At 46.9% G+C, this 20,968-nt stretch overlaps 1 protein-coding gene across 1 annotated transcript; it reads right to left on the bottom strand.

Moving 5' to 3' along the window:
• Positions 1-651: 651 nt before the first annotated feature.
• On the bottom strand, positions 652-11,750 carry NPTX2 (neuronal pentraxin 2). Its single transcript, XM_053554850.1, has 5 exons — positions 11,197-11,750; positions 9,349-9,565; positions 4,368-4,612; positions 3,018-3,197; positions 652-2,110 (listed from the first exon to the last, which is right to left on the bottom strand). Exons 1-5 carry the CDS (start codon positions 11,620-11,622, stop codon positions 1,883-1,885), a joined length of 1,296 nt encoding a protein of 431 aa, XP_053410825.1. The 5' UTR covers positions 11,623-11,750; the 3' UTR covers positions 652-1,882.
• Positions 11,751-20,968: the final 9,218 nt, after the last annotated feature.

The raw sequence follows: 20,968 nt of genomic DNA, 5'->3' as shown, positions 1-20,968 counted from the left end.
TTGGAAAAGGAACAAACTAAGTTATATTTTGCAGCTACAGAGACAAAGTAAAGATATAAAAGTGGAAAGTGGGGCTAGTGGGTACCTAACATTGGTGGAGGCGAAGACTATTGACATACTGGCCAAGGCCCAGTGGGCACGCAGAGATGGCTCTAGGATGACACGATGGCAGAGGCCCCTCAGAGTACATGTGGAAGGTGGCAGAAGGGACACAGGCTGCCTCTGAGCCCAGCTCTACCCTTCACCAGTGACATGATTCTGGAGTAGCTTCATTTGTTCTGTTTATTCACCTGTGAATTGGAATTAGCTCTTTCAGGGGTTGTTAGGAAATGCTGGAAGTGCACTGGACAGAGTGGGTAACACACCTGGGAGGCAGCTGGGTCTTCCAGCTAAGTTGGGTCTCCTGGTTAAGAAGATAGAGATGGGCTGGGGGGCACCCATAGCCAGAGCCTGGCTTTGAGGAAGGAAAGGTGCAAACTGGACCACACCCTCCTCCAACCATCCTCAGCTCCCCCAAGCCGACCAGATATAGGCCCAACCACCCCTGCTGCAGCCAGGCTCAAGGCAAACCAGAGCCACCATCCCTCTGCTGGGCCAAGCCCCAATCCTCTTTCCCACCCTTAGCCCCAGAGGGGGAAGCAGACACTGACGCATCTTCCAGTGCACTTTAATCAGAATTCCATCATCAGGAGAGTTCTCGTAGCATACAGTGTCAAGATGGGCATGTCAACGTGGTCCTACAAATGGAATTTCCACATATTTGCACTTTGAACATGTATGAAAAATAAAATATATAATATTTAGCTTTATAAATTTCCCCACTTCATCACTTTACCTTTAAAATAAATTACTACTGTTGTCTAATATATTAAGCAACCTAGAGTCATGAAGCAAATATCAAATGGCCTCCACTTTCTTAAAAAGTTCTGGGGAAAATACTGGATGAAGACAGTCAAATGCTTACAGGAATCAACATGAATTAAAAACTAGCACACTCCTCACAGTGGGACAAAACATCAAAAAATGGGAGCTTTCTTCTAATGGCTGTTCTTTTCTGTTGGGAAAAAATAAATCCCCCAAACCATACAGAATGGGTGTAAAAGCCACAACTGAACTTTTGGCACCAGATGAGAAGAGAGGCCTTTTAAAGCCAGAGCTAGTGATGACTCAGTTAAAGCGCAGGTTGGAGAGACAGCCGCAGGGGCAGGGTGGGGGGAGGCGGTCACAGCCCTCCTCCATTCTGCAGCCCCCCACACCTCTTCTCTGGAGCCGCAGATGCCCCCTCTGCTGTGGGGGCAGGGCTATGTCTGGGCAGCTGGCCGCCTCCGCCAGCTCAGGAGTTGCTCAGACAGAAAGATTCATGACAAATGGAACACACGGAGAAGGCCCTTGTGCAGATGGAGGGGTGGCTGCTCTGCTGCGTGCTCAGTCGCCAGCAGGGATGAATGTATTCACAGGGACACTCTAGTGGGACAGCTGCACAGCCATTAAAGGGGACAGATGGAAGGTGCACATGGGACACCAAGAGGGAAGGTGGGGCTGGGGCCACACTAGCATTTAGGGGAGTTCCCAAGAGGGGCTGACTGTTAGTCACCAATCCCACCCGCAGTGGGAAGTCAGTTATTTGCCCATTTGTGGTTTGGGGCTTCTCCCCAGGAGATTCTGGTGCTGCCCCCAAAAGCAACAAAACCTAGGTAAGGAACAAATAAGCTGGTGACAAATACTGCCACAGTCTTAGACATTATTCCCCAGGAGTGGGCATCAGGGCCTGAGCCCACACTGGCAAGAGGTTTCACACAGTTTAATGCAGGGGTAGGGATAAGTGGCCCCGAACTTCCACAGGAACACCCCTCTCTGGCTACCCAGACAGAGCAGCAGCTGGCTACAAGTCAAGGAGACGCTCCTCACACGTCTCCGAGGGCCACTTGGAAGCCCCCCCGAACACGTCGACGTTGCTGTCCGCCCATGGGACGATGTTGCCCGCCATGTTTGTGGAGCAGTTGGCGAGGCTGACAATTTCCTGTGCACGAAGGATGCGATCCCATATGTTGAACTGGCTAAGCTCGCCCACAAACGCTTGGGTGGCATCGAATCTGCCCCCGACAGTGTCCTGGGGAAAGAGAAAAAGAAATCCGCATCCGGCAGGGCAGGTTCACCAGCAGATACATCCGCTCGTCCTCCTGGGAAGTGCAGCATGCAGGGACCTGAGCACTGCCCTGACTCCCCAACCCAGATCACCAACTTCTACAAGTTCTGAAACTCCAGCGCACCTCGGGCCTGGGGATGATGTTATTCCAATCACTCCCTTTTATACAAGAAACTGAGGCTAAAAAAGGCACACACTTGCCCAAAGTCCCAAAGCCAGGACCAGAACTGGGTCTCCTGACTCCCCTCCCCAGAAGCCACAGTGAGAAGGACAGTGGGCCAGGGACAGACCAGAGTTGAAGCTCCCGGTGTGCCTGATGTCTATTCCCTCAATTTCCATCATCAACCGTCAAAGGCAAACTGAACCGTCAATGCTGATCTGCCTGAGACCAGATGCCAACTCAAGATTCCCCTCACCTAGATGGTGAGTTTCTCAAGGGTAGCACTGAGCTCTCACTCTTTGCTCCTGTCTCCCACATGGGCTGAGCTCCCCACCCCATCACCCAAGTGCCCCTTGTAGCACACCTTGAGCCAGTGGCCCCTGGAAGAGACCAGCCCCAGCATCCCAAGTCAGTACCACACCAGACAGGAGCCAGACACGCCAAGAGATGCCCAGGGATACCTGGGAGATGCCCTTCTCAGCCCCTCCCCATGGGGTACTCCCACTCCTCTGTGTCTGATTTTATTTTGGAATCTGTCCAAATCACCATACCCACTTAGTTCCTGCCAATGCAGGTCATATACCCACACCCACCCTCAGTCCCTCAGGCCCCAGTAGGGGCCAGGCTGCAGGGGAGGAAGTGGCCTGAAGACCTGATTTTGTGCCCCTTCTCTGTCATCCTTGGCAAGGCGAGTGCCCACCCTGCACTCACCTGCTCCTGCCCGAGGATCAGCACCCCCCCTGGCTTGATGGGGTGCCAGGGGGCCAGGTTCTCCCCAGTGCCAAGCTTCTCTCCATCCTGGAAAGCTTCCCACATGCCGTCCCGCGTCGTCCAGGTGACACAAATGTGGTGCCACTTGCCATCACTGACAAACAGAGGCAGCTGCGCAACCTGTGGGCAGCAATGTGCAAGTGAGGGCCTGCCCAGCCCCACCCTACATGTCCCCCAGGGCAGGATGCAGGAAGGATGCCCTACAGTCCTGGGCTACTGCTCCTCCCACCATCTGGAGTCCCTCCTGTCCCTCCCTTCCCTGATAGATGGTGACAAGCCCAACCCCTGCTGCCTGGTATGCGACACAGGCACTCAAGAGGAAGGGGCAACCTCAGCACAAATGCCTGACCCCAGGGTGGCCCAGATGTTACTGGGCACCCTTGATCCCCAGCTTGGAGAGGACCAAGCAGACATGAGAGATAACCTCCTGTGCTTACCCTGACCTTTCCACGCCACAGAACCTGAAGAAGTTGGGGCTCCACTGAGCCAACTTCCTTAGCAAAGAGACCAGACTCTTCACTCCCCAGGTAAAGTCCCAACCCCCAACAGTGGCACTCAGGGGCTTATGTGTTGTAGCCTGGAGGCCTCTAAGTGTATGTGAGTGTCCACGTGCAGGGAAGGTGAGCATACAGATTATATGTGGAAATTGGGAAAGGACCCAGCTGACTAGGTCCCCCAGCAGTCCCATAAGTACTTTCCATAGGCTTCTGCAAACCACCCTGGTGTTACTGTTGGTCTCCTAGCAACCAGAAGCCATCCTCCCAGGAATTACATGTTTACCAGGCGTCCAAAAATGAGGAAAACAAGGCTCTTAGCTCTACTGTGTCCCAGGGTGTCATTAAGGCATTTAACCCCTGATTCAAGGAAGTGGTTGCTACTAGCATTTCTTAAACAAACTCCCCCCATGGCAGGTCAGTGAAGACAGAGTGAGGACCAGTCTGGGTGCCAGGGAGTTGGGGTAGACACTCAAATGCCCTAGCTGGGAGGACTTGAGGGTGTTCTTTCTGTTCTGTTAAGACTGAGTTCAGGATGGAAGTCTGAAGCAGGGCTGTGGGAGGTCCCCAGGAGTCTCCAGGTCTACAGAGAAGGGACACTTGCTTTGGACAAGCAAGACCCACGGTCCAAAGGACAGATGGGCGGTGCCCATAGGCTGAGGCCAGGGCAGGTATGGACCATGAAGAGGTGTGAGAGGGTTCTGGGGGGTGATGAAGCATTTACATTTTCATTGTGGTGGCAGTTTCATGACTATGTGCATTTGTCAGAACTGGTGGGGGTGCGAGCAGGCCTTACCTTATCATTGATGAGTAGCTCGATGGGGTTGTTGCCCCACTCAATCAGCACTATCTCGTTGGTCTGCCCAGGCACTGCATATGAGAATGGGGTGCCGATACCAGGCGAGGCGCCGGACCGCAGCCATAGGCAGATGGTGAAGGCGTACAGCTCGGGCAGTGTCTTTTTGATTTTGCCATACAGGTAATTTGTGCGGAGCGGGAGGGACACTTTGAAGGCATCTGGCGACTTAAAGGCGCTGTTCCCTGGGGGGTTGGGAAAGAGGGGCCAGAGCAGTGTGTTAGACCCTTCCCCCTGTCAGCACAGCCCAGAGCCTTGTCTCACCCAGACCCCTCGCAAAGGCAGTCCTTCAAGTGAACAAATGCCAGCTCCATGCCAGCCACTGACCGAAGGCTAAATACAGCAGGACACAAGGTAAGAGCCCTCACCTGTGTCCAGGTGGGGAGGAGCAGAGAGGGGGAAAGCTGGACAGGGACCCCTTCTGGGCAGTACTGGGAGGAGGAAGGGAAGGCCTGCAAAAACCTGGAAGAGAACTGCATGCAGAGGTAATAGCCAGTGCCAGGGATCCACAGAGGCCCAGGAACACTTTGTGGGCAGTGCGCTGGGCATATTACAGGATCTAGCTCTGTCTTTTAGGAAAAGAGAACTCCTGAAATCCACAAGAAAAAAGCTCTGGTCCCTTCTGATAAGCATTCTCTCTTTTCATAGTCACATCTGAGGACCAGGAAGCTTGAGAAAGGGGCAGAGGAGAGGTAGATTTAATTTTCTTCCATTAAGCAAGAAAACCCTTTCTCTGCCATGTCTTGTTACTGCAGATATTTCCTTGAAATTTGGGCCCCTTCAGCTTCTTTAGAAAGAGCAGGCCTGCAACCCCCGGACTTAGGCGTGAAGGAAGTAAGTCTCATAGGGACACGGGCAATCCATAAACATTTGTCAAGTGAGTGAGTCCCTGTCACCTTTCACACTAAGGAATTACCACCACTGAGGTGAAGGAGTCAGGCTCTCAGGTCTTGATGCTACAACTTATCTCAGAAGTGGCTTTTCAGTCTAAATCCCTGATGTCAACTGCTTTGCTCCTATTTGCCCTTTCCTCCTCCAGAGAAGATTGAGTTTACTGACCATTTCCTGTAGCTTAGAACTCAGGAGAGGCAGAGAGATTGCCTCCTTACCTAGGCTAACACACCTGGCTTGAGCCTGGGCCTTTCCAGACCTTTCTGGCATTAGTGAGACTCCCCCCGCTCCCCACTGCTCCTATGTAAATGGCACTAAAATCCCTCAAAACAAACTCATAAATGGGTTTAAGTAATTATCAGTACGGTCTTGGATTTCAGCTCAAAATCAACTTACTAAAAATAGCCACTGTCCAGGTATCACAGATTCCAAAATTTGACAAGAGTACAGTAGAACCTCCATAGTTAACCACCTCCCTACATTGCCCCTCCTTAAGTTGACCTGATTTTCATAAGCCAGACATGTATCACATGTGTATATCAGTACAGTAGACCTAGTTCCTTGTGTTGACCACCTCTGTATGTTGACTAGTTTGTTACAGCCCCTTGGGTGGTCAACTTAAAGAGGTTCTACTGCACTTAGAACCCATAAGAGGCCAGTCTCTGTGGCTGGTAGAGGCAGGTAGGGTCTCCAGAGCTGACAGAGCTGACCTACCTGTACCACTGTGGAATTAAATCAGTCCCTTTCTCAGCCCTTCTGCAGAACAAGAGCCAGAACAGACAAATCTTTCTCCACTAAAATCTCCCAAACCCATTTTCCAACAGAGTGAATAATACAAACGAGAAGCTCTTGGTGCTCTAGTTTATGTCTGTCTAAAAGGGAGCTTTTGCAGGGGAGCACAGCAGGGCCCAGCATCACATCTCCAGCCTCTCTGGAATGGGCAGTCAATAGATGCTAGAATCTGGGCTTCACCTGTAGTATGCACTTGTATCTTCTGACTGCATAGTCTCACCTGATTCCTCCTGAACCTCTAAGGCAGAGTACCCCTTAACACAGGCTGCAGAGCTGCTGAACACCAGGTGAAACCTGGATGACCTGGTCACCTCAGTAAGACAAGGGTCCAGGTCAGAGTAAAGGCTGGGACTGGCCCCTCATTAGGCTGAAACAAAACTGAAGAAAAACCAGAAAGGTCTCATCCCCCAAGTTCTCAGGTTACACAGTTGAGACATGGTAGCCTAGAGAGATGAGGTGACTTACTCAATGTCACACAGCTAGTGAATGACAGGGCAGGGGCTGGAAGTCCTTCTTTCTGTTACATGTAGCTGCTAGCACTTAATTTTCAAGTGGCAAAAGACCATGTTCTTAATTAAGGTGTCCCTGTCTAATAAGGAGAAATGGCTACTGTGCTTGCAGGTGGGCAGGCTTGCCAATTTCACAAAACCCAGTGCTGATAATGTTGTTAGCTCAGTGATAACAGATAGGTTTAATTAGATCAGAGAAAGCTGAAGGGCAGAGGAAGGGGCTTGTATCCTGAAAGCTGACGCCCTTTATTTAACTAAAACAGCTTGGAGATTCAGAAGAAACTTAGTTAAAACCAATTATGAAATTGAAAGGCCTGACCAATAAATCAGAAACTTCATGTAATAGACAAGGCAGAGCAGGGGGTGGGCAGCCTAGGGCTGGGAGAGAAGCTGCTTCGGTTTTTTCAGTGCCAACATTTATTTTGACCCCCAAGCCAGGCTGTGCCTGGCCAGCTGGCCTGGACGATGGAGGTCCTTGCAGATGATCAGGTCTTGTAACAAGGAAAAATGAGTATCCTGAAGCCCTAGTGACTTGTGTGTCCACATGCAGGCCTCAGGCACTTGCTGCTGGGCCCCAGGCTGCAGTCTCCATCACTCATCTGGGGTCATCATGAACTTCCACCCTAGCCCTGCAATCTGTGAGCCACATGATCACAGATGTCACTTAGCTCTTTGACTTTAGTCTCTCATTTGAATTAGTATCTACCGCACAGGGATGACTGTCAGGGATTACAGAACATACAGAGTGTGGAACTTACCAGCAAGCATCTGGCCCAGAACAGGCAGGGGATGATGGACTAAAGACCAGGGGCCCCCCAACCTCCTTGCCTGCCATGTGGTTCAGGTCTCTCTCCTCTGGGCTTGGAGGGATGTGTCTAAGGAATGTGGTATATTTTCCAATTCTTAGGGCCTAGGCATTTATATATTTTTTTACAATTGTCACAAACAGGACAGATATAAATTTAAAATTTCCCGGAAGACAAACCAGTCAGCAAATGGTCACTTTCCTCAAAGACTCACTCATCCCAGAGCTGAGCTGGTGGAACAGACAGAAGGACTCCAGAATTCCTAGGGAGGGGTCCGAGGGTAACAGACAGCAGAAGCTGAACTGCCTCTGTCCAGGTTCTGAGCACTCTACACAGTGGCTAGCCAGACCTTTGCTCTTACAGAGCTGAGCTTCCTGTCTGTGCCTGACAAGCCCTGAGAGCTTTCAGTGACACCTAAGGATCAAGAACAAGGGTGTCAGAGATGGGCTGGTGGGGCCCAAGTCTTTCCTGACCCTTTTCAGCTATAAATCGACAGGCTAGGAATGGGAGGGAAATTCACAAAGTGGCAGCCTCTAGGTGGCCAATGCTTAGAGTAAGCCAAGTGAAACTGACCCTGGCCTTGAGTCAGAACAGAAAATGAGGAAGTGTGGGCTTATGTGACCAGCCATCAGTGTTCACCATCTAGTGGCCCAGGCCCTACTTTGGTCTCGTCTCCCGAAGGACACACATCTGGCTGAGAACTGAGAGTTTTCTCATCTGTGAAATGAGTACAACATTAATCCAAGCTCCAGGGTGCAAAGCCCTCGGCACAATGCCTGGTACTACTCTGTGCTCTAAGTTGGTAGACAATTAACTCACCTCCTTATAGCGACTTGGCCACTGAGCCAGGGGAAGTGTACAGCCACCAAGGCTTCTGGCAGAGCCATCCTCTCATTCCAGGGCCACCCCTTTTGCCATACTAACTACCATTTGTGTGCCTGCTCCACTGGGTGTCCCTGTGATCTGCTGGAGCTGGGCTGGGTCAAGATGCCACACTCACCTGTGACTACATGCTGCCCCCCAACTCCTGTCATGTGAGAGAGGCCACAGCTACAGCTGCTCCATCTTTATGGAAGGCTCTTGAGACCTAATGAGTCTCCTGAGGTGACTCCATAGCAGAGGTGAGGCAGAGCAGAAATTGTTCTTTCAAACACAAAAACCCAAGTCTAATAGGTAAGCTACACCTGCCCTTTTCTGAGGAGGGCAGAGAAGGAAGGATAGACCTTTCTGGAAGAAGAGAAAAGTAAAGAGATGAAGGGACTATGTGATGTGTGTCTTTTGGGACACAAAGATGGGGCAATAACACCATCCCCTTCTCCATCTGGCCCTCCTCAGCCATGGTCACTGAAAATGTCATTGCCATTCTGCTATTGGACATTTTCCTATTGATTCATGAAACTGAGTAATTAGAAACTACCTTTGTCAGGTTAGTGCACCTGAGAAGATTATAATCCTATACCCACTGCCAGCAAACATAAAACTTCACAGCCAAGCCGCCCTGCAGTCGAGGGTTGATAATGCAATTGGAATTATCTAGGGCCCTTGATAATAGGCCTTCTCTCCACCTTCTGTGGGAGAAACTTACCCACCATAGCCTGAGCAGAGTAGAGAAAAGATACACAGAATCTACCGCAAGGACTAGTTAAGAAGGGACTGAAGTGGGCAGCTGGCGGGAGGTCAGACATCAAGTTGTTTATAAAAGCTGGTCCTGAGTTCATTTGCTTTTCCATGGATAATGCCAGTGAGGGTTGGGGGCTAATTCCTAAGATGATCATTGTCAGTTACCTTTAGTATTTGCTCAAACATCCATGAATCACCCCCAAAATATGACATACTCGCTGCTGTCCACACACAGAAATCATGGGTCTGGTGGCAAGGGGTGAAAATCAGACCACTCCCAGACAGACACAAGCAAGCACGCACCACGCTCCAGCTCCGTCACCCTCTGCAGCAGCGCATTCAGGGTGCTCTCAGTCTTCTGCCGGTAAGCCGAGGTCTCGTTGTGGAGCAGGGACTTCTCATCCTCCAGCTCTGCCACCTTGTGCAGCAGCTGCCTCTCCAGCTCCCCAAGCCGCCGCTGAAGCACCTCCCGGAAGTCGCCCGGTAGCCCTGCATTTGACATGTTCCCGTGGAGCTGGCGCTTTAATTCAGAAGGGGAGACACAGAGGGAGTTGAAAAGAAACTGAAATGTAGCCCCCAAGGTTCCCAGCCCCACCCTACCAACCCACGACCGACCTCATGACTGACCCACAGGGAGTAGCTTCCCAAAGGCAAGCTCTGAATTGTGCCAGCAGCACCAGGGAGGGGAGCCTTTCACTGTTGCTGTGTGTGTGTGTGAGGGGAAGGATTTCAAAGTCAGACAAGAATTACTTTGCTGCAATATTTGAAACTTGTGAATCTCATTTTCCCTTCTCAAAAAGCTGTTTTTTCTCCTCTTACTAAAAAAAAAAAAAAAAAAAAGTCAAAATCTTAACCAACATCTAGAATTCTATGTTGGGTAAAGACCAAATCACAGCCAGGACACAAAGCTGATGAGCTATCTTGTAGAAATGAATACAACCCCCAAGTTCCAGGATGGCACAAAGGTAAGCAAATAGCTATGTTTATAGAGCTATTACTGGAACATGGCAGATATAAAACATTATTTGGAATTCTGGAAATCTTTGGTTTTAATGTTGTTTCTGAAGCCTCACTTCCTACCATCATGCAGCTCTAGAGGCAGCCTGCAGCTGCCCAGCCATCAGTCCTTGCAAGCTATTCACCCTTCCCTACAAAGTGGACCTGCCTCATGCCCTTCATTGTTGCAAAGGTTAAAATATTAAATAATATGCCTGACATACTTAGTACTCAAGAAATGGTAGCTGTTAGCAATCATAATGAATCAGGAATATAAAGATGTTGCAAATACTGTATTTAGCCATAGTGCCAAAAGAAGCCCTCAAATCATTTTGCAATAATTACCACCTGTAATTTAAACTTAGTTTTGCTAATAAGTATTTTCATTAACGCTATTAACAGAAATGTTCACACTTTTTAAAAAGAGTAAAGAAGAAAATCAATTGAAGATTTCTTTCTCAAAGTTCCAAACTGCACACATCTTCCAGAGAGAACAGAATAAGGCCCCCTGTCCCTGTAAAGCAATCCGGAAGGGCACCTTAAAATAGTCCAACTTGCAGACAGAGGCATCTTTGAAGTTAACATGAGATTTCCGCTAAAGCGAGTTCTCGGGTTCTGGGGTCGCCAGTGATCTGGCAGCGCTCGCCTCCCGCCCCCCACCCCCAGGCCTCCATCCCCTAAGGTCTAACCCGACCGATTTATAAAAGGAAACAGCAGATGCCCAGGGCAGCTGACCTCCCGCGGCGGCCTCTCAGCACCCAACTGACCGCCGGCTGGAGCGGTTCCCTGCTCCGGGAGATTGAAGATTTGCAAGAGGAGGAAAGAGGTCGCCTGGTCCCAGGTATTTTGGGCCCGGCTAGGCCGTCTGAGTTCGCCAGCCGAGATCTCGGGAAGTGCACAGCGAGCTCAGGGGCAGTCCTCGAGCGAGGGAGGTGGGGAGGAGTGGTATTTAAACCTTTCCTTCTAGCAAGGGGGCTGAGGGGGTATGTGATACGGGGAAGTTCTCGAGCAGGATCGAGAACCCCCCCCCCCCCCCGCCTTTTAACCGCAAGTCCAGCTTGCCCACAGGACAAGCGAGACCCTCCCCAGCCACCGGCCACCCGACCTCCGCTTCCTCTCCTCCAGTTCTCCCCGTGCTGCCCCTCGCGCCACTACCTCGAGGCTCTCCAGGCGGTCCTTAAGGGTCTGCAGCGAACGGCTAAGCTGGTCCACGACGTGGCCGGGGTGCCGCGGCAGGTCGCCCATAGTGTTCTTGCCCGTGGCCCCCGAGCTCCGCGCCTTGCCGCTAGCTAGCCCCTCGCAGTGAGCCAGCTTGCCCGTGAGTTCGCGGATGGCCTCGCGCTGCGAGCCTAGCGTCTCCTTCTGCTGCACGACGGTCTCTCGCAGCTGCAGCACCGCGGCCCGCAGCTCCTCCTCGGGGCTCAGCGCGCCGCCCTGCATGGACATAGCGGGCAGCGGGCAGCCGGTGCGAACTGCCTCCGGGGGCAGAGCGGTGCACACTAAGTGGCTGCTGGGCACCGGGCTGTCCTGGGCCCCGGCGACCACGGCGAGCGCCAAGCCGGCGGCCAGCAGCGCCAGCATCCCGGTGCTGCCTCGTTCACTTCAGCATCCGCGGCCAGGGCCGCCGTCGGGGCGAGCGCCGGAAGGCGCCTTGGTAACTGGCAGCGGCCGGTCTCGTGGAGCGCAGAGTCGGCGCCAACTGTCGTCGCGTAGCCGCACCCTCCGCCCCGCGAGGCGGTCTGGCCCGGCCCGCGCTCCTTCTCTTAAGCTAGGGTTTGGTGAGGGGGCGGCGAGAGGGGCGCCCGCCGCGATCTCTGATTGGCCTGGCCGGGTGCGCGTCATGCGGAGGGCGGGGCGGGGCGGGGGCGCTTCTCACCGTTCGCGGGGCAGCCTAGCTGGCGCGTGGGCCGGAGCTTAGGACCCGAGTGCCTGGTTCCGGGGCCCCCTGGGAGGGAGGATTGAGGTCCCAAAATACCCGAGGAGCCCTCGGAAGCCTGGATCTGCCGTGTCCATGCGTCCCTCGAGCCCGCCGAGGACGCGGGCGTCCCGGGCTGAAAAGAATCCATGAGCCCCCGGTGCTCCGGCGCCCCCCGGAGGCTGCGGGCTTCCGGCGCGGCGCTGGGCCTCGCTGTGCGTCCCCGCCGCCCTGAGCGGGTGTCAGCCCAGCTCCACAAAGAGGAGCCCCGGCGGGAGTCGACCCCGAGCCGCCTTCGCGAGCCACCCCCGCGGCAGGCGTGGGCCTCTTCGTCAGGGCCCCGCCTCCTCCCTCTTGAGGCGGGAAGGAGCCGCACGACGGCCGCCTCCGGAGGCCGCTGTTCCCGCTCCCGCCCGCGCCGCTCCCGAGGACGCTCGGAGGGAATTCTGGCTGCTGGGACCGGGACCCGGACCGGGCGCTGGATGCCTACTGGGGCCGTAGTCACGAAGCCACACGCAGAGCTCTCACGTGTGTCCAGAGACAGCCTTCCAGCTGTGAGCTTATTCAGCAAGACCTGAGCTTGATGAAGTTCATTCGCCTGTAGTGATCTCTGCTGCTACGTAGTAAAACAATGTCCCCTCCCCGTAAACAGGGGCCACAATGTCCACTTTTCCAATTTGAGATCTCTGGCCTCAGATTCTTGGAGATAGAACAAATATGTATAGAAACCCCAAAATGAAGGAGCGAATTTGTTTCAAAATCTTGTCTGTGGCTTACACACAAGTCTAGACTGATTTTGATGCATAGCTACAGACTGAACTGGTTTACTGCACGTTATTAATGGAGATCTTTATTTTTTTCTGTTTTTAAGAAATCCTGTTGCAAGGTCATTAATCATATTATCCATTATACTAGAAACAAATGGATTTGTCATTTATGCACAGAAGCTGAGTTTGGTTCTGAAAACAAATTGTATCAAAATAAATGAAATTATTATGATAATATAAAATACACTGCAGTGATTAATCTCTAGAAACCAAATTCTGACCTGCTTTGCACTTCAAACAATAGCTTCTGTTATGTAAATAGTCGTGGGGTTTTCAAGGACAGTGTTGCTAAATCACAAGAAAAGTTTTATTCATGTGAACCTCTTCATGGATAAAAATAAGAGATAAAAACCTGGTCTACACAGTACCCAAAGCAGAGAACAATAGAAGTAATGATGGTTAAGGTAAGAATATTCATTAGTAGAAAAGCTGTGGGGTGGGAAATGGGGAGTGAGTAATGTAACCTCTGTTAGTCTGCATCAACAGGAGCTATCAGTTCCACCTTGTAAATATGTCCTTGAATAGACTCACTCTTCATACATTATTTTTCAGGTCCTTGAAAACTCTAAAAATGGGAGTAAGCATACCTATACACAAATTGCAATAATGAAGGCAACAAGGTTGCAAAGCACTTTATACAATGTTGCATTTTAGATGATTCATAGGCACCAAATCCAGACAGTTGGAGATTATTCAGATAAGGATGTGACTTCAATTTTCACTCATAGGTTTGATATTCCTCTTTACTCATAGACCTAGGTGGATCTTAATTGGACGAAACAATAGAGCATTGTTGTTCCTATGTTGTTCCATATATCCTTTCTTGAAACAGACTGATACATTGATATTTGCAGCTATTTGAAACTTTAATAATTAAATAAAAGTGTATTTCAGGTGTAATTCTAATTTCCTCCTAAACAAAGAAAGCAGTGTACAGGAATAAAATGACAAATAATTACTCTTAAATTTTTTAAAAGAGATTCCAACATGAGAGATGATTAGAAAAATTGCCAAAGTTCAGAAAGACTCAGGCATTGAGATGTTATTTTCTTGGGAGGCAGTATAATCAGAGGTCTTAGTAAACAGAGTATGTGGTATTTGGGGTTTTATTTTATCTTCCTGGCACAGTGAAAAGTCTGTTGTCTTAGTAACGAGGTGTCTGAGTCCTAGCACCAACTCTGTCACTAAGTAGTGGTAGGCCAGTCATTTCTCCTCTCTAGACTTTAGTTTCCTTGCCTATAAGATAAGGGGGTTAGACTAGACTCTTCAAAAGTACTTCTGACTATACTCAAGAGCTTGGTAGTTTGGAAAAGAAGGAATCATTATTCAAAGTGAGGATTGTTTTAGAACCTTATTTTTACTCTGTGCCTTATGAACCACCTTATGTAGTCAAGGGTGAGTGTGGGAAGGCAGGGTGGTTATGTGATACACCAGGTGAACCTTCACACAAGGAGATGCTTGTAGCTGTGGTTAAAACCTGCTGTCAATGAGAAATCATCCTTATTTACTCAAAAGCCAACAACCTTGTCTACCTGAATGACCCTGCATGTATGACTCATGAGGACACTTATGTGAGTGGCAGAGACCAGGGCCCACAGATTTTTCCTCCACTTGAAAAGTCGTGCAGATCTGCAGCAGCAGTGAATCAGCTCCACCTAAGCTCTTAGTGTAGCCAATGCTGCTGCATAGTAACCACCCACTCATTCACTATGTCTGCTGGTCCCAGGTCAGCTGAGAGCCCAGTGTGGACTTAAACTGTGTGCTGGGAATCCTGATGAGCTCATTCCGCCTCCATTTTATTGCCCCATCTGTTTGGTTCCCTTGTTCTTCTCACATGCATTTTTATCTTGGTCTTCTGGGAAATGTGCTAATTTCCACCATGGTGTCAGAGGATCCCATCTTATACTTTTCCTCCTCTCTTTCTTAGTGCCACTTGGGAAGTGAAGAATGGGAGTGTTAGCTCAGTAACAATCCAAGGACAGCTTCCTGCAAACATGACTCAGGAACTGTCCTCGGTGCTGAATTTCAATCGGAAGGGGAAATAACGATGGGGTGTGTGTGTGAGAGAGAGAGAGAGAGAGAGATTCAGTGCAGATAAAACAGAATTTAGAGGCTCCAGCAGATCCTGGCTAATACCCTGTTATACGTAAAATGCTAAGATGCTTTCAAGAGTGGATTTTCCACTAGATTGAACTGTATGGTAGAATGGAAAGAGCTTGAGCTTTGGAGTCAGTTCTCATTTCAGTCTCGGTTTTATAACTTGCTTGCAATTTGGCCTTGAAAGAGTGGCTTAACCTCTCTAAGCCTCAGTTTTCTTATATCTAAAATCAAAGCTAAATTTACTACATAGTATTGTTGTCAGGTTTGAGTGAGATAATGTATGTGAACATGTTTGGCATTTAGCTGGTGCACAATAAATGCCAGCTTTTTCTTCACTTTTTTCCCCACTGAATTTAGAGGTGAATTATATACAACCTTTTAAAAACAAAGTTTAAGTTGTGCCTTTATTTGATACATATCATTTAGGATTAAATAAGGCAAGAATACTTGAGAAAGAACAGGCTAACCTCCTTGACAAGGGGTAAGAAGTTCAGGAAAACTTATTGATATCTCAGAAGTCTGTGTTCCTCCCCACCCCCAAAGATAAAGCAGTTCACTTTGAACTGTACTCAGAAGATTCAGTCAAAGTGAACTATTTTACACCTACATTTAGAGTGTATCACTAGACTGTGTGCCCGGACCCAACTAAAAGATTTATAATATTTAACATTTAAGTGATTCTGAGTTTTTACTGCTGTGAGAACAAAATAGATATAAGTGCCCCCTCTCCCTGATAAAGCAAATGTTCTTTCTTCAGTGCATCTGGATTCTTATTGAATAGCATATTTCTGGCTTAATTTTGGGAGCATGTGATATGAGATACTGAGTTTTCAGAGACTTCCTCTATATAAGTATATGATCACTTGTGGCTGGATATTTGAGGTAAATGGGTGTTAATATTACTCATATGAGACACTGTCCAAAAAAAACAAGCAAAAAAACCCACCTTTCCAACTGTTTTTTCATCCCCCCCCCCTTTCAACCCCAGTACTCAATTTATGAAGGACAATTGTCTAGGGAAGAAGGTGTAAGGCTCTTGAGCTCCCCTTCCAGAACCTGAGGGAGGCTGGGTTTTGGTCTGTGTGATTATCACTTAAAGTTACTCTGTAATTTAAATACTCCATAACCTAAGTTATATTTTTGTCAATTTGATCTGTCAAGAATTAAACAAATGCTTTCAAGTCCTCGCTAATCACTTTTCCACTCATTTCTCAACTTTTTCCTATACATATGTATACGCTACTTTATATAGTTAACCATTATATCTGAATTGTGGATTAACTCCTCCATCAGTTTACGTGAACCTCTTGGTTCATTTAATAAAGTTTGCCTTGCATCCCCTTAAAAAAAAAATTACTCGTATGATTTCAGCAAACACTGAAGGCTTTTGGTGGCATCCGCTGATTTCTAGCAGTACAGTATTGTCTAGTGACAGAAGTTAACAATAATTCACTGTATGTTTTTAAATAGCTAAAAGATTGTGAATTCCCAATACAAAGAAATGTTTTAGGTAATGGATATACCCTAATTACCTTGATTTCATTATTATACATTACATATATGCTTTGAAGTATCACTGTGTCCTATAAATATGTACAATTATTACATGTCAGTCAAAAACTTTTAAAGGAAGATTTCCTCCCCAAAGAAAAAAGAGTTCCAAAACAATTTGAAAAGAGGTCATACTTGACTGGCTACTCTACTGCACAGTCAAGCTGGACCTCAGGCCTTCTGGTTCCCAGTAAAGGCCCTTTGTTCTGTATCACTCCCCAACATACTCATGAACTCATTAAAATGACTAAATTGTTCTTAAAAAACAGATTTCTGGGCGGCGCCTGTGGCTCAAGGAGTAGGGCGCCGGTCCCATATGCCAGAGGTGGCGGGTTCAAACCCAGCCCCGGCCAAAAAAAAAAAACAGATTTCTTAAAAATTAGTAATTTGCCATTAATTCCAATGGCTCTTCATATTCTCTTGGAATTTATTGAAGCATTGAACATTGCTAAGTCCTTTGTTAATTAAAAGCTTTCCATTGTTTCTATGATATTAGTATTTTTGACTTCTATGATATTAGTATTTTTCTAGTTTTCTTCTTTGAACATTTTCCTTCTTTCTTCTTCTCTGGATCTTCTTTCATTACCTGCCTTGACAATACACATATCCAACATTTAGCTGTCCATAGCTCTGTCCCTTCTCTCACACTAGTTACCTTAGCAGTTTTATGCTTTTAAGTTATGTTAATGACTCTATCTTAGTCCATTTCATGTTTCTATGACAGGATACCACAGACTAATTCTTTTTTTAAAAGTTTATTTGGCTCCTGGCTCTGGAAGTAAGGAAGCCTAGGAGCGTGGTGCTGGCATCCGGCAGGGGTCATCCCATGGCAGAGGTGGAAGCAAGCACACGAGACAGAGGGTACCTGCATGAGAGGAAGGTCCAGGAGCTGGACTTTTACGACAATCTGCTCTAGTGACAACTGGCCACTTTTACCACAACTACATTAATCCATTCAGAATGACCCCTTATTAGGCCCACCTCCCAGTACTATTGCTCTGTGGATGAAGTTTCCAACACATGAACTTTTGGGAGACACATTCAAACCATAGCAGACTCTGTCCTTAATACGTGCCAAGCTCCAGAACATAGAAAACTAGTTGTGTGTTGGACATCTCAAGGATAAATTACCAGCACTTCTAATTCAATATCATCAATTAAATTTATTGTTCTCTTCCCTCCTATTCCTCCTGTGTTCCCTGTTTCTTATGTCATTAATACTTTCCAAGTTATTCAAATTCAAAACTTTGGAGTCATCTGTGTCTTCTCCACTCCCCAAATTCACTCAAGTTCTAATCCTATTCTATTTTTACAATATGTCTACTGCATTATCACTACTACAACCTCATAAACATGAGGTTCTAAACATACAATGGCTTCCTGACTAAGCTTTCCAACTATTATTTCTATTTCAGCTTTTACGTTCTATTGCTAGGTCAGTTTTCCTCAAGTACAGTGCTAAAGCATTGCGTTCCCCTACTCAGAACCCTTCAGAATATCCCTACGGAGATTTGTAACTCGTTTCTGTCATCTCCCTCCCAGCTTCCTAGGCAACCTAATTTTCTATTATATCCTTTAATCTACCCTTCATTTCAATCAAAGTGAACTGATGCTCTTCACACACAACTCACAATTTTTATGCTTTGGATTTGGGACTCGGGTTTCTTACATCTGGAATGACCTTTCCCCCACTTCTAGAACTTGTAGTTCATCCTTCATGGTTTTGTTCACCTGAGTTTACCTGATTTTGCTCAGTCTGAAATAAGACAATAAAGAATGGTAGTTTGTTCTACTACTTTAAGCCTGTGTTATAATCATCTTTTTGACTGGACTATGAGCTCCTTAAGAGCAACATCTAGGTCTTATGCACTTCCCTCTTTCAGTAAATATCTGTTACATGTCTTTGTGCACAACTGGAATAGTGATGAGGGAAAGAAACAGAAGGTTTTGCTCAATATAATCAATCCATTTTGCAACTTTGTATGAAAAAAGTTACTGTGTAAGAATGGTAGGGGACATTTTCATGAAGACGTTGAGAACTAAATTAGCCCTAGGAAAGGGTAGTGGAGGGCATGGTAGAGAGGAAGTTCTGGGAATCCAGAAGAGAGGGCAAAAGAAAGGAAGGGTGAAGCCATTGGGGAAAAACTAAGATATGTAGTTAGTAAACTCTAACTTTCAGTCCTCTCTTCCAAGTAAGTTCTCTGTTTCCAAGGATACCTTAGGATAAATTTATCTCATCTTCAGTAGCATCACTCACCTATGATCTGTAAGGAGGGAGAGGGTTATCATTTTGCCAGGTGACCAGAACAGACACTTGCAAGGATGAACAAAATGAATAGTAACAATGTTCAGTTTTTAATCAAGCAAAGGAAAGTGGGAATTTGCGTCTTGAATGTCTACATATTCCAGACTTTCTAAAATTCTTCCATCTGGACATCCAGATGGAAGTGTCACATAAATGTGGTGGGGGGGGGAGGTTTACCATCCTTTTCTGCAGGATCTGTAACACCACTTGATGGGGCCTAAGGTGAAATTATAAAGGAACAGACTTCTCTTCCAGCACTGTCAGAGGTCCTGAGCCCAAAAAGCAATTGAAATTAGAGGATCAGGGCCCAAACAAGTTCTCCAATGATGTATTGTCCACAGATTAGGTTTAGTACAACCTTGAGCTTTGAGCTAAAATTCTCACTGTCTGTTTCATCTCAGTGAAGCATTGATTCCCCCAGGAATACTGATGTTCACACCTGGGATAGCCTTCTCTTAGCTGACTGAAAGGTGCAAAACAACTGCATATTTTAGACTGCTAATCAGAGAGGAATTGTACCATTATCAGTCTCCATCAGGAAAAGATGTTCATCTGTGTTCCAGATATCCCGTTGCCATCTCCACTCAGCCCTCGACCACATGAAGAGAATTAAACCCTTCATGTACGTTGCTGCTTTTGTCGCAGAGGTGGTAGCTTATTCCATCCAGACTCTTTCTTCTTTTGCTCTGTGATTCAGTCCAGCTAATGAACAGTTCATCTGGGTGGAAGGAGGTAGAGGACATGTCTCTTAAAGATAAACAGCCCAAATAAATCAATTCTCTAAATACGACTTTCTTTTCAACAAGAATCAGTTAAGCAATCTTTATTTTACTCCCCAACTCAAAGAATCCCAGCTGGATTTATTAGGAAATATTTACCCTTAGAATGAAGGAAAAATTTTTTGTGGAAAGTGATGGTATATCATAATTGTTTTAAGTCTAGCTTACTGAAAACTATATAAGGTGATAACAGGGTTATGAGAACAAAGGCATAACGCTTTATTGCAGCCTTGAGTCTTTGCATTTGACAGATAAGGTCATTTAATGCCAAAATTAAAAAAAAAAAACCTCATGGCATATGAAAGCAAAGAGCATCTGAGTCAATGTGTGATATTTCAGGTCAAAGCTTAGACTTCATTCTTTTTATTGTATTTCATATTTTTCATTGCCATTTTGGCACTAAAAAGAATTATCTCTATTTCCAAATCCCATAACAAAATAAATATGCATTAAACTACTTGAAACTGCAGCTGATGTTCTGATGTTTAATCTTAATTTTTAAACAAATAAGTGATATGCGTTCTGGCTTAAAAACCACCTAAGCCTGGAAGTATAAAGAACACGGGTGTTTGCTGGTGACATGGTGGGAAGATTGCCATTTCCTTTGCGTTTGAAATCAACATTAATCCTCAAATTATTACATAAGTGCTATTCATGATACTTCAGATTTTGCTGAAGGTTATGCTGATAGAGTAAACGGGCCAGGAAATATTCTCTCAACTGGTAATGATAAAAGATAAAAACTTTGGGTTTTTTACTTCTGTGTCTCCAGCACTAGACTATTGCCTGGCACATTGTAAGTGCTCAATAAATATTTGTTGTAAAAGGTGTGTTGTTGTGTATAGAGGCCAAATGCTTCAGAAAATATTATTCCCACAAGTAGATAACATAGTAATTTACAGTAAAAGCCTCCTAAGTTCTTCATCAGAAGGTTACCTGATGGCCTGAAAATTGCAGTCAAGACTACGAGATTGCCATTTCAATTATACATTGGAAATTCCTATACCCAGGAAAAACAACAGAAACCAAAGTCCTCCTAATGTTGACTGTCTTTTGAGAGACTGAGGAATAGAGAAATGGTTTTACTCCAGAAAATGACAACCTTGAAAGGACATCCATTGAAAAGAAGTCAAAAACAGAGAATAGACTTTCCCATTAAAATCAGCCTTAGCTTTTCTCTATAGCATCATGCTTAAAATTCCTTATGGAATCTCAGCCACAGGGCACACACATACAAACACTGCAAATGGAATCCTGGAAACAAGGCAAAAGACTAAGAACATTTATTCCCTCCCCAAATTGCTTATGTTCTTGTTGCCATAATATTTACTTTAAGCACAATCCTTGGGGAATCTGTGGGCTGGCTTGGGTTGAATAAGAGTTATTTCTATGATCCTCCCACGTTTGTGGGTTGATACTGATAACCAGGAGATACGGAGGGTTTTTTCCT

This window comes from Nycticebus coucang, chromosome 12, assembly GCF_027406575.1.
Source record: "Nycticebus coucang isolate mNycCou1 chromosome 12, mNycCou1.pri, whole genome shotgun sequence".
Lineage (NCBI taxonomy): Eukaryota > Metazoa > Chordata > Mammalia > Primates > Lorisidae > Nycticebus > Nycticebus coucang.
This window is presented reverse-complemented; position numbering and strand designations above follow the sequence as displayed.

Excerpts from the sequence above, each read along its gene's own strand:
- NPTX2 (XM_053554850.1), bottom strand. The coding sequence starts at position 11,622 with ATGCTGGCGCTGCTGGCCGCCGGCTTGGCGCTCGCCGTGGTCGCCGGG. Across the intron at positions 3,198-4,367 it reads AGCTACTCATCAATGATAAG|GTTGCGCAGCTGCCTCTGTT; the intron begins GTAAGGCCTGCT and ends TGCTGCCCACAG. Across the intron at positions 2,111-3,017 it reads TGATCCTCGGGCAGGAGCAG|GACACTGTCGGGGGCAGATT; the intron begins GTGAGTGCAGGG and ends CTCTTTCCCCAG.